Source organism: Egretta garzetta, unplaced genomic scaffold, assembly GCF_000687185.1.
Source record: "Egretta garzetta isolate BGI_Z169 unplaced genomic scaffold, ASM68718v1 scaffold374, whole genome shotgun sequence".
Taxonomy (NCBI): domain Eukaryota; kingdom Metazoa; phylum Chordata; class Aves; order Pelecaniformes; family Ardeidae; genus Egretta; species Egretta garzetta.
The window spans coordinates 2,065,732-2,078,035 of record NW_009259419.1 but is presented as its reverse complement, the minus strand read 5'-3'; the positions used below and the strand labels follow the sequence as shown (position 1 = coordinate 2,078,035).

The 12,304-nt window shown below is 42.6% G+C and overlaps 1 protein-coding gene across 1 annotated transcript in view; it reads right to left on the bottom strand.

The window, feature by feature from the left end:
* The window catches only part of RCOR1 (REST corepressor 1), a 108,189-nt gene that overhangs the window by 7,543 nt on the left and 88,342 nt on the right, over positions 1-12,304 (bottom strand). The window contains exons 6-10 of the mRNA XM_035892435.1: positions 10,370-10,488; positions 6,773-6,851; positions 2,280-2,474; positions 1,215-1,292; positions 456-513 (exon numbers count right to left, since the gene is read on the bottom strand). Coding sequence (XP_035748328.1) covers positions 456-513; positions 1,215-1,292; positions 2,280-2,474; positions 6,773-6,851; positions 10,370-10,488 — 529 coding nt within the window. The remainder of the gene's footprint in view (positions 1-455; positions 514-1,214; positions 1,293-2,279; positions 2,475-6,772; positions 6,852-10,369; positions 10,489-12,304) is intronic.

Sequence of the window (12,304 nt, the reverse complement as noted above, 5' to 3'; positions counted from 1 at the left end):
AGAGCCTCAACGCATTCTAAAGATAAACCAGGAAAAAAAAAAAAAAAAAAAAAAAAAGGAGTCTACACTGGGCAAGAGTTAAAACTAGCTCTGGAGAAGAGAGTAGGGGTGTAGTGAAGATGGGTAGAGCCAAATCTAGAAGACCTCTGTAAATCTGTCTGTACTACTGGAGAAGTTACACAGACAAAGAGCATAGCAGTGACTCTACTAGAGTTTCACTTTCTGAAAGCTTGGACCAGCAGAGATTATTTGCAAACATTCATATGGTGCAATTTATACTGCCCAGGGAGGGGAAGGGGGGATATTGTTTCCTTGTTCAAAAGTCTGTTCTTTGGGCATTAGTACACAGCGATCTCAAAATCCTTCACTAGCTGCTGAAGGGAAATGCAGCTCTGAAATGCAGCAGAGTTTTGATTATCACCAACTGAAGTACAAATAGACTTGTAGTGCCATACCTTGCACAGCAAGAAGCTGCTCATCTGTGGTCCAACGTGCGTTAAATTTCTGAACGACCTAGACATAAAAAAATTAGGTAACTTCATTTACATAAGCAACAACTTTTGCTTGTATCTGAGCTCATAAAACCTCACAAAAACACAAGGAATTAATTGTTAGACAAACTATATCATTCCTTCTAGTAGCAACAATGTTTTCAACAAAGAACTGTGTATGGCATCCATTCAGTTAACTGTGACATACATTGTGCCTGTAAGTCACGGTAAGACAAAAAGATAGGGAATGGTCTGAGCAGGCAACCAAGAGCCATACTCTTCTAAAGGACCTAGGTGTTTTTATCACAGACACCCTCTGTAATCTTGGTCCCATTATTTCCAGCATGAGGTACCAGAGTTGGAAGGAAAACAGCAAAAGCATCAAGTGGCAAGAGAAAGATGGGCCATCAACACCCTTTCCTCTTTCTCAGCAAAGCAACTACCCCTCTCATAAGGGCATAGGGCAGCAACACTGACAAAACATGGTGTATCTGGGATACCTGTACTTCTGTTAGAAATGACTTTCACATGTCAAACACTGCTCTTACTTTCTTCTCCTCTCCCATTTCCATTACACAACAGCATCGAATGTGGTAATTGTCTCAATTCATGCTGACAATTAATAGGACACTGGTCCTAGTCTAGTGGCAATAATAGCCCTGGTATGTAAACACAGATTAGCATTTATCTCCACAATAAACAAGGTTCAGAAAATGATCCTACCTCTGGAAGTCTGTATTGTTCTATACCACCTTCAAGTTTTTCTTTGAGTGCGCTGTTTGTCTGTTTGATATTCTGAATCTGAAAAGAGAGTTTCATCCCTTTAACGAGGATAAAAAAAATAAAAATCTTGGGACAAACCTTCCAGCAGACCTGGCAGGAACCCCACAAGCTCAGCATTCCATTTTTTCCTCACAGCCTCCTTTTTCCAAAAGGAAGGTTTGTTATATCGGAAGACAGGAATGCAGGAACAGCTGGCACATAAGGAGATCCCATTTAATTTATTCTATCCTGTCTGCAAGTTATTTGGAGCAAGAACTGCACCAACTTCCAGGTCTGTATAAAGCCCAGCATAAGAAGAAAGGCCCTGTTCACAGCAACTAATGAATCAAAGACTGCTAGAGAGCTTTGCTTCTCCCAGCGTGCCAAGAAAAAGCCTTCAGGCCAAAATACCAATTCTATTAAGTTTAATAAAGAGCTTGAGTCAGATCTCTGCTTTAAAAACAGTGAAAATGTTCAGATCTAGGAAACAGACTCATGTAGTAAACCTGTCTTTACTAACAGGTATTTGAAAAACATTTGTTTAAAAGGCAGATCCATCAGGGAAGCAAAAGGTATGTAGGAAAGTTTGTATGATGCCTGAATAAGAAAGAATAAAATAAACTGCCTGTTCCAAAAGTACCATATGAAAAGGTAAAGGAAACTGACTGCTGCAGATGGAAATCAGATACTGCTGAAACCAACGTCATCTGAGGGAATTCCATAGCTAAAACATAAGGAACTCTAAACTGCAAGAAACACTAAGCGCCAACAACTGTTTTCCTTCAAGTCAGTGCTATGGACTTTTCCTTGCTTTGCTTTAGGTATTAAGTAGGTTTTAGTTCTATGGGCAAGCCTAAGAGACATAAATAACAGGACTGTATTAGTTTATAGCACAAGGCTAGCAGCTTCTCAGTTAAGCCACATAATGATGTACATCATCACTGTCAACCTACAAATTCCTGCAACCTTTGCAGACTGTGACTACCACCAAAACCAGCAGTTACTCTTGAACTATCCCATCTATACCTGTCGTTTGATTGAGACTAATTCCATGTCCAGTTGTCTGAGTACAGTGGTAGCAGCTGTTGCATTGGCAGAAACGGCCTCCACATCTTCTTGGGAAAGGAACATTCCTTTGGGAGGTTTCCTCTTCGCTCTGTTCTTGGCCTGCGTACTGTGCTTCTCCTTCTTCACCTGAGGAACGGTTTCAGTGGGCGGCACCTGGCAAACAGCAGTCATTTTACAAAACTAGATGGTCTTTAAAGGTCCCTTCCAACTCAAACAATTTTGTAACTTTATGACTTTTAGCCATTGTCAACGGTTGGAGAATGAAAAAAGGTAGCTTGCAGACAAGATGACTTTTTTTTTGCTTTAAGTGGCATGTCATACAAACACTGTCTTATACATATCTCTTTCTTCTAGGCCACTTTCAATGTTTACAGAGATACTGGTTGTCTTCTCTACCCATTCTCATTTTGGGAGACAGATGCCCAGTTTTCCAGCAGTTAAACATTCTGGTTATTTTCAAACACTCCAAATCCTCTTTTCTTGCTTTCATCACCAGGCCTGAACATGCCAGTTAAACTGAACACCAGAAGGAAACAAAGTGGAGTTTGGAGACAGGGGAAGAACGCAACTAGAAGAGTTTATAGAGACTTGTTTTTCTACATGTCAGACAGGAGAAGGAATAAACCAAATTTATTTAAAGGCTAAGGATAAAGGAGTGAGGTGACTACAAAGTAATTCTTAGATAGTTACACAGTTTCTTGGAAGCCAAGTTTTCTTGCATAGCAGTGATACAGCAACCGTTCCATTAAACTGATGCAGTTTTGCCCACAAATAAAATTTAAGTCTCTTTTGGAAAAGGGAGTATTTCACACATCATTATTTTTACGCCTTCTGTCTAAAGCAAAGAATTAGGCGCACACCTCTAACAGGTAGATTAGCTAGGACACTATACTACAGGTCCTTCAAGAGCACATCTGATTCTCTAATACCAAAACCATTTCTTCCAGAAGTTCTTTTCAACGAGCAACTCATACCAAAGATTTATTACCCAGTGGCTGGAGCCTGGCCAAGAAGACAGAACAGAAGAAGAGGGAGAGAAAAAGCAGAGAGGCCACACATCTGAAACCCTCTACTTGGTCACTGCCAGCTTCAAACACATTGGCTTCGCTTAGCGCTATTGTTTCCCTCCTAATTGCAGCTACATGTAGTTTCTACACAGTTTGCGGCATTTGCTCATTAGCGAGCATTAAAACGCTCACATTCAAACCCACACAAAGTGGAGCAAAGTCCCACATAAGCATGAGGTTCTGCCTCCCGAAGACTGGAGGACCCAGCACAGCCGCCAGCAGATAAAAGCTTGCACCTTCTTCTCGGCTCAACAGCCAGAGTCACACAGGAGCAGTAATACGGACAATTGTCTGTTCTCACCTTTTTTATCTCTCCTTTAGTGCAAAGGACTCAATGAGAGACAATGCCGAAGGCAAGCCCAGGAGCAAGAGGTAACTATTGCTGTTGCAGGATGGATATCCTATTTCTTTTTGCAGAGGGGAGTGGGGAGCAGGAGAAACCAGACTGGTTTAGCTACAAACAAGTGAGATAAGCTCTGCACTCTGCTTCAGAAGCGAGCACTTTGATAACTGAGCCAGGTAAATTATTCAACATGGATAGACACTTCAGATTTATTCATATTTCATCTACATAGAGAATTTCACAAGATTGTGCAGTACTGCCTCACAACAGGTTCAGGCTGTAGGTTGACCAACATGCAGTGCCTGCAGTGCAAATATCCCATAAGCCTCAACATTAAGGAAAAATGAAAGCAGTTTCAAATGATTGTTTTACACAGTTCAAAGAATGTGAGGCTCTCTAGTGTTGTGGACAAGAAGCCAGAGCTCCAGCAGAACGGTTTTTGACAGCTCCAAATGCCCCTAGGCCCTGGTGATATTGTACAGGCTCTGAAAATTTGAACGCCTACCCTATCTTGGAAACTCTTGCTTTCCTGGCCACACACATCTCTCTAGCATTAAATCAACTCACGAAAACCAGAGAGAATTAAAATGCAGGTATTTAGCAGTGCTTCTCTGTTTATTTAGATATTGCCACTGCTATCCAGCACACTTCAGTCTTACAAACCCTTACAAAGTCTTACAGACCCCTTAATACAAACAAAGTTCCCTTCCTCAGATTTCATGGTGTAAAAAGAAAAGACCAAGCTATCTCAAGCCATGTAAATGCAGAGGATGAAGTGGGAGGCATTTCCAGGAACAGGGAAGATGTGGAGAAAGCAGCTCTAGTTCATGACCTCAGTATTATGGAGTCACTGTCTGAGGAAACCTGAGCAGTTGCACTAACACTGAAAGTATTAAAAAAAAAAAAAAAAAAAAAAAAAAAAGGAAGATTCCCCCTCCAATGACCCCCAAAAGAGGAAATAGATGAGATATTTCAGATACTCTGAGAAATCCCAGAATTACTCGGCAAGTCATACAGTAACCGACATGTCTCAGAGCTGGAAAAACCATCTCTGCGGGGTTGGGACAGCGAGGTTCTTTACGGTAAGAGTCCTGGGCTAGTGGTACATCACCACCCCTGCAAGTCCGACCACATCATTAAAAGAAACGTAATGATCTAGAAAGAACATATCCCCCTCCTGGATACCTGCTCTTTCTCAAGGCATTTTCATTCAGTCCCAGGCTCAGGTACTGCAAAATCAAATCAAATTAACTCTGAACAGGCTATACAGGTTGTCAGCTTCATATTACCCACCAGCACATTCCCTGTCCAGAAAAGCCCCTCCACAGCTGCCCTCCATTGCACACACAGCCAGACTGCACATGCTCCATGAGTTCTGGTGATCTCTTTCAGATCAGTTAGTGCACTGCAGCTTGTATTAGTGTGACAGGGAGGGCAGACAGCCTCCTCCCATACAAGACTTTCTACAAAAATGTCTTGATGGTAGCCATCAGCCATCTGCTCTGGCGTGGCCTTACAACAGAGGCAGCCAAGTTGGCGAAGAACTTTGCCTCTCCTGCAGCAAGTTCAGAACGTGCCACATGGTAGGGAAGGAAACAGTAATGAAGGGGATTGAAGGGAGCTCTCTTACAGATGCAAGCTTTCAAAGAGCTGACGGAGAAATCTAAACCTGAAAAATTATTAATTTTGATACTATTACTTATTTACAAGACACACTGGAGAGCTGCAGTATGCAGCTGCAACTTAGCCAAGTGAGAACCCTTCCAGTTTGCGTGTTGCTGAGGTTTTGGAGAACTCAGATTCTTAAAGGTAAACACGAGTGGCTTCACATCCACTCTGCTGCTAGCAAGTCATCAGGGATGCCGGTTCCTTCAGTGGAAGCAACAGCTAGGCTTTTCTGTAAAGTCTAGAGAGCACCCTGGCATGGGTGAAGAACAGACTAGAATGCTGCAATTTTTCAGTTATTTCCATTCAGAATAATTTATTAGAGGAATTAATCTCACTGACAGTGACTGACAAAGCAGCTGCTGTAGGCCCTTGGTTTTGCCTGTGTGTAATCATGTTTTTAAATAATTCTAGTGGGGTTTTTCTTACATATACCCTTTTCAAAAAATTTGAAAAACTGAAAAAGAGAATGACTGTGGGAGAGAAATCAGGCTACAAGAAATCAGGAAAGGGAGCTACTTCAAGGACAGACGTCCTTAGGGTAAACATCTTCCTGTAGCATTTACTCACACATACAGCCCATGCTGCTGCAGAATGGCAAGGCTTTTTTATTTAGGAACAGATAACAAGCAGGTTATACACATGAAAATAAGTATACACTTTCCTGTTAAGCATCATAGACTAGGTTTTCAACACTGTTGTATTTGTGTGGCTCTATTTTCATCTAGAACTGTATGCCCAGTTAAAATTAAGTATCTTTTATGTTTTAAGCAGACTATGTTTTAAGTAAACAAAATATTCTGTGCATAATAAATTAAGGCCCCTCTGCCAGACAAAATAAACTGGCCACACAAAAGCTTTCTCCTCTACTGTTCACCACTGTAGTTGCAATCCTGGGACCACTGAACTATTGCTGAGGATTTCAGTCCATCAGGAATTTACCTTAGAATCTAAGGCGTAGATAAACACGTTCTTGCTGGTCTACCCAGAACAGATTAAAGGACATATTTCGCCTCCACCAAGCCATCTCAGTGGGGACATAAGTCCTTCTACTCCATCTCCACACAGTTAGGTTGATTTAAACCATCGCTGAAGGCGGTTTAAGCTAACACAGCCAACCTTGAATCAAAGAGACTAGAAACATTCAGATAGTACATTATCACAGGATGGTAAAGTCTTAAATTTTCCCAGCTCCATCCATAATAACTTAGTTGTCTATACTTGTCTTGATCTAAGAATAATTGTGAAGACAATTCTTTTCTTGTGTGACAACTATACAAAGCACAAATAAAGAAAATTAGATACTGTCAGCTTCTACATGAAGTAGCTGGTAAGTAAACACTTTCATCTGTACAGTAGTAAGAAAAGAGTTATACCTCCTTTTTGCTCTCCTTGTTTTGTTCAACTTCAATATCAATAGGGTTATTTCCATTTGCTTCCTCCATTTCATCCTCACTGGAAGACAAAAGCAAACAGTACTGCATCAGTCTGTGAGGCTCTCTTTTTCTATAAATAGCATGCTCAAAGAAATGCATGGATGCAATAGCAAGTCCAACAGCTTTCCTTAGTTTTATTCCCAGGAGTGTTTTTTAGGGGGTCGTGGTGGGTTTTTTGTTTATTTCTTTTTAGTTTAAGTCAAGAAATTCTTAATTGTAAAAATGCTAGGGAGCAAGTCTGCTCAGATAAAGGCAGCATACGTGAAATTGATTACACAAGTTATCTTTTAAAGAACATGGGACATTGAGCATTTTAACTTTAGGCAAACTGAGACAAAAACAAGACTTGGACTTAAGTAGCTAAACCATGGATTTCATACAACTCCTTAACATTTAGCAAAACAGACATGCCAAGATGAACTACCTCAAGAACAAGCATAAAAAATGTTTGGGTTAATTGGGGGTGTGTGTGTGTGTTGGTTGGGGGGTTTTTGGTTGGTTTTGTTTTGTTTTTTTCCCAGTGACAGCCTCACTTTTCATTCTCCCCTGGAAAAGAAAAAGAGGTTATCAGTTACAGAGTAATAACAGGCATGAATCTGGGGCCATATTGAAAGTGACCTTGGCATACCTGGCCAGTTTGGCTTCATTGGAATTTTAACCAGACAGTAAATTGTATATATTTTCACAATTTAGAATTTTTGTACTGTACACAACTGAAGTTAATTGCACCATTTGGGATGATGCCCAGAAACAGAAGAAATAAGCTGACCTAATCTAAGCTTCCCCCCCCCGCCCCCTTTTTTTTTTTAAATCAAAAATAAACCTATTTTGTCATGTCAAACTTTATAGCCTGGGAAGAGTAACTTGGCTGGCGCAGGTACGTCACAGCGCCAGCGCAAGGCAGGGCTGTGCAGGGAAACCTCAGCAGAAGCTGCGCTACACGGCTGGGGTGGTGGAGCCAGCCGGGGTGCGTTCACACAGGAGCAGGGGACAACAGGCACGGCGGGTGCGAGCGAGCATGGCTGCAGTACTGGCACTCGCTCACGGCTGTCTTCCTGCTGCAGTGACGTCTTGAGACATAGCCTGAGGAGGAATGTACTGCCGGGTGGCTTGAGCTGGCATCCATCTCCACAAGAGCAGTTACTTGTACAAGCCATTCCCCCTCTCCCAAGCCACCTGGCTCACCGGCTGATTCACAAGATAGTTTGTGTAACCATGATTCCGGGGAATAAACTCACAAGCACCCCCTCCCAGAGCTGCACACACAGAGCCCCTTGCATACAACTAAGAACAGCTACTGAAAACCTGGCCCCGAATGCACCGGGAGCTATTTTAGTGACAATCTGAGGGGCTGGGGAATTTCCCTGCCTCGCCACAGAAGAGAGATAGCAGTATTTGAGTGAGGTACCTCAGACTGCCTCTTCTCTTAACACCATCTTCAAAAGAGCTTCCTTGTATTGTCACCTAGGTTCAGAGTTCAGCCTTTCTGCAAAGGCCAAGCTCCCATGGGCTTTTGCTGTGCTTGTAGTTCGCTCTTCTATTCCAGCAAGTTCCCTAGACATGAGCTAGATCAAAACCCACCCACTCATTTCTGCAGTTTTAGACATTGATCACTTAACTGAAGAACATTTTTGAAGTTTTGCCAATACCCAATGGCACAGTACAACCTCAAAATCTGGGCACCCCAAACTCACCCAGTTTGCTTCCACACCCTGCATGGCTGCACTGACAAATCCTTTGGGGGTTTGACTGTTTTACATAATGGAGGGAAAGAAGGGAAATCAAACATCAAGCTAATGGCCTGGTGCTTCGCTTGCTTCAGATATAAACCAAATTACACATTTCCAATCCAGCTGCCTTCCTCAAAGGTTACAAAATTACAGCACATGGCAGCCCATACAGTTCTTTCCCAATCACCAGATGGTCTGAGGTGCTGCTTTTCCCAGCAGACAGACATAGGTACCAGAGAAGTGTATTTCCAAATTGCAGTAACTTCATTTATGAGCACAGAACAAAAATAGAGGTAATATTAAAAGATCCTAAACTACGTAGTACAATACAAACACTTACTCTTTACAAGAGATTCCCCCCCCCCATAAATTAGTAGGAAAATTTAAAAAAAAAAAAAAAAAAAAAGAAAAAGATGGGGACAATTAAAACCAAGACAGCCTTTGCAAAGAGGGGAAAGGAACAGAATGGAAAAAGAGACTCAGGTCAGAGAAAGCCAAACACTGGACAAGTTGGCTGGCAGTATTCTGCCTGTTAAGCAAGCATTGCTGATCTAGCGGGGAGATGGGAGAGGTTGAGTGAGTCACTGGTGTAGCACAGCTCAACCCTGGAAACCCGTTTCTTTCCCCTTCCCAAACAGGGGTTGCTCATATGCACCGGAGCCAGCAAATCGCTCCCTGGGAAGTGGTAAAGCAGCAACTCCTTTGAGGCAAAAGCTTTTGCAGAGTTTTGCCCAGTTACATTAGGAGTCTTCCAAAGCCAGGCGCACCTCAAGGTTGGTCTGCAAAAACATTAGCTGCATTTTAGAGCAGGTTGAGAAGGCACCTGTGCCAAGCAGATGGAGTTGCTACTGTTCAGAGGGGTCTTTTCTCCCCCCCCACACCCCTCAGGCCACTGCTTTTCTGAGGCCCTGTCAACTCCAGAACCAGGCAAAGTCACTGAGTGGTGGTTCTAACTGTACAGATACTTCTATCAATGCACATAAGGCCACTGGCTGACCTACCTTCAAGGGCTTGCACAGGTGTCCAGGAGGGCGACCTTGCAAACAAAGCTGCACTAGCAGGAGTCAAGCTCATCTGCTGAAGCTCAGTGGCTAGTGACCTCCCAAACAGCACCCACTTCCACCTAAATCCTAATGGACCCAGCACTCCTTGGGACACCTCTGCCAGAGAACTCAGGATGAGTTCCCTTGTGCTACCCTCTTCTCAGACACTCAAAACCACAGCCTTAACTTCATCTTCCTCAGGGAACAGGGATTGGCCTGCCAGCCTTATAGTGGTAACAGTTTTCTAAGTAAAAGGCAGGGGAAGGGTCTGTGTGTGCACATGCACAGGTTCCCCATCAGGTGCACGTTCTCACTCTACTGAGCATCACACAGAGGAAGGAAAGGCAGATTTCTAGCTTTTTCATAATTTCCTTTTACTGTCCTGGCTTATCAGCTTTTCTGGCTCCGCTGACAACAGTGCCAATCAGCTCATAAACAGTTTTAATTTCATTTTGTCCACCCTCAAGCAGTATCAGCAAAAAAGCTTCCAGAGTGATGGGACGGTGACCACTGCACTAGAGGGCAATCAGAAATTGCACAGTGTTGAAGAAGGGAGCACACCTAATTGCTGACAGATTCCTTTTGGCTTTAAGCAAAGCGAAACATGCACAGCAGGGAAGAGGGGTGGGGAAAGAAGGTGTGGTACCAGGAAACATTTTTGGGAAAATCCTACATCTAGTTTCTTACAAGCCAACAAGAATCTCTGAGATAGTCTAAAGAAATCAGTGTGTATCAATACACAGCCTTTCTGCTTGCAAACCTACCTTTCCTCACGTTCCCTTTTTTGTTTACGAGCATGACGGTCCATCACACTAGTTTTAGTCCTTGTCTTCTTCCAGGAGTAGTAAAATTTCACCAGGCTGGCTATTGATTTGTCAGGAAGCTGTAAATTAAACATGTATCCTTTTATATGTTTATATGTAAAGTATCCCCAGGAGTTCACATACAATCGGTTTCTGTTTTTGTCAAGGAACATCTGATCTCTCTCTGTTGGATTCTCTCAAAGGCTCAAGCAAGGCAGTTCTGCAGCCTTTCCAAAAATTATCTATGGGGAGTGTTTCAGGTTAGTGCCTCCTATTTAAGACATCAAAATCTCTAAAGAGCATCTCAGGAAGCCTCCGCTCACCAGTCAGGTAGCTGGTTCTCTTCAGAACAGAGGAAGATAGCAAGAGCAAATCCAAAATGGGGCCTTGAAACTGAGATAACAGTTTTAAAAGCCAACACAGGCACGTGTAAGCAACTGCAGGAACTGCTGAATTGCAAGCTACATCCCAAGCATACCTTTGATGTTTGGTTTAAAAAGGCTTATTCACACCATTCACATAATGAAGTCTATTCAAAGGTCTCAACAAAAGACATTATCAAAAGGTGAAATGTTACCATATGGTGAACTGAGGATATAGGAAAACATGAGTCTCAATTTTTTTTTTTTTTTTTTTGTCCTCTTACACTAATGTCATTGCCCTGTAGCTACGAATGAAGAGTCTGCCTCCAAAAAGCATAAAACTACATTCAGACTAATCATCTACTACTGAGGTACTCTGCATGGATGTTCTTACACAGGACTTCTCCAATGTAAAAGTCCGGCCTTTCATGCTGAATAAAACATGTTTTGGATAAGCGTCTGATTTGGCTTGGAGGGCAGGACAGGTGGGGAGGGAAACAAAACTGTGAGCAAGAGCCAGGTCTTTCTTATTCAGATAATGCAGTTTAAGTCTTCACTTAAGATAAGCATGGTTCTCAGACTGCAGGTTGGCTTTAGGTCCTAATAATGGATCACACCAGAATTACCACCCTGGCCCACAGCTGCACACAGGCATAAATCCATCTGCACTGGCAAAGCACAGGTGCTATGTCGATGTTGTGTTGCCAATAGCCATGCAGCAGGCTGGTATGCTGGAATTAAAGAGTTCCATAGAACAAACTCAGGGACAAGGCTGTTCGTGACAAACATCCACTTGGCTACAAACACATGCTAAGAGTGCCAAAATATCAGAACCAGCTCCGGTAAATAACATAACTCACTTTTCATTCTCTGGCTTTGCTGATTTTTTCCCCTCAGTTCCAAGCTGTGCTGGTGCTAATGGGGCAGCATATATAAACTAACAACTAACATGCTCCCGAGCCATTGATTCCTGTCCCCTGCTAAACACAAAGCTTCATGCCATTTAATTTCTTTCATGCAGGATGGCTTTTCTGGGAGCAACAGTAAAAAAAAAAAAAAAAAAAAAAAAAAAATCATTATCTAGGGAACAGTGCATGAGCTTGGCATCCCTGCATTGGAATGCACTTCACTCAGGGACAGAGTCATGCTTCTGCAGATAAACCGAATTGAGAATTTCTTGCTTTAGCATTTAACTAAGCAACAGGATGGGCTTTATGTCCTCTTTTTTCCCCCAGGACTTTACCCTCCCCCTTTTTCCCCTCCTATGTAAGAACGATGTAAGAGGAATAAAGAAGAAAACAGCTTCACCCTTCAGGAGTCCACAACTCTGCAGACTGTCTTTATCAGCTGTCCATAGTATGTGCAAGCCCCATCATCTGACCCAAGGAAGTGGGAGACCCTAGGACTCCAAGAACATTTGGAAACAAACACCAGTGAAGGAACGTTCAAGGAGGACACGAGGAGAATGTGCCTTTTCCTGCCACCCTTTTCAAAAGGGACCTGGCAGTTTTCCTTCATACTTGGGAGGCAAGTT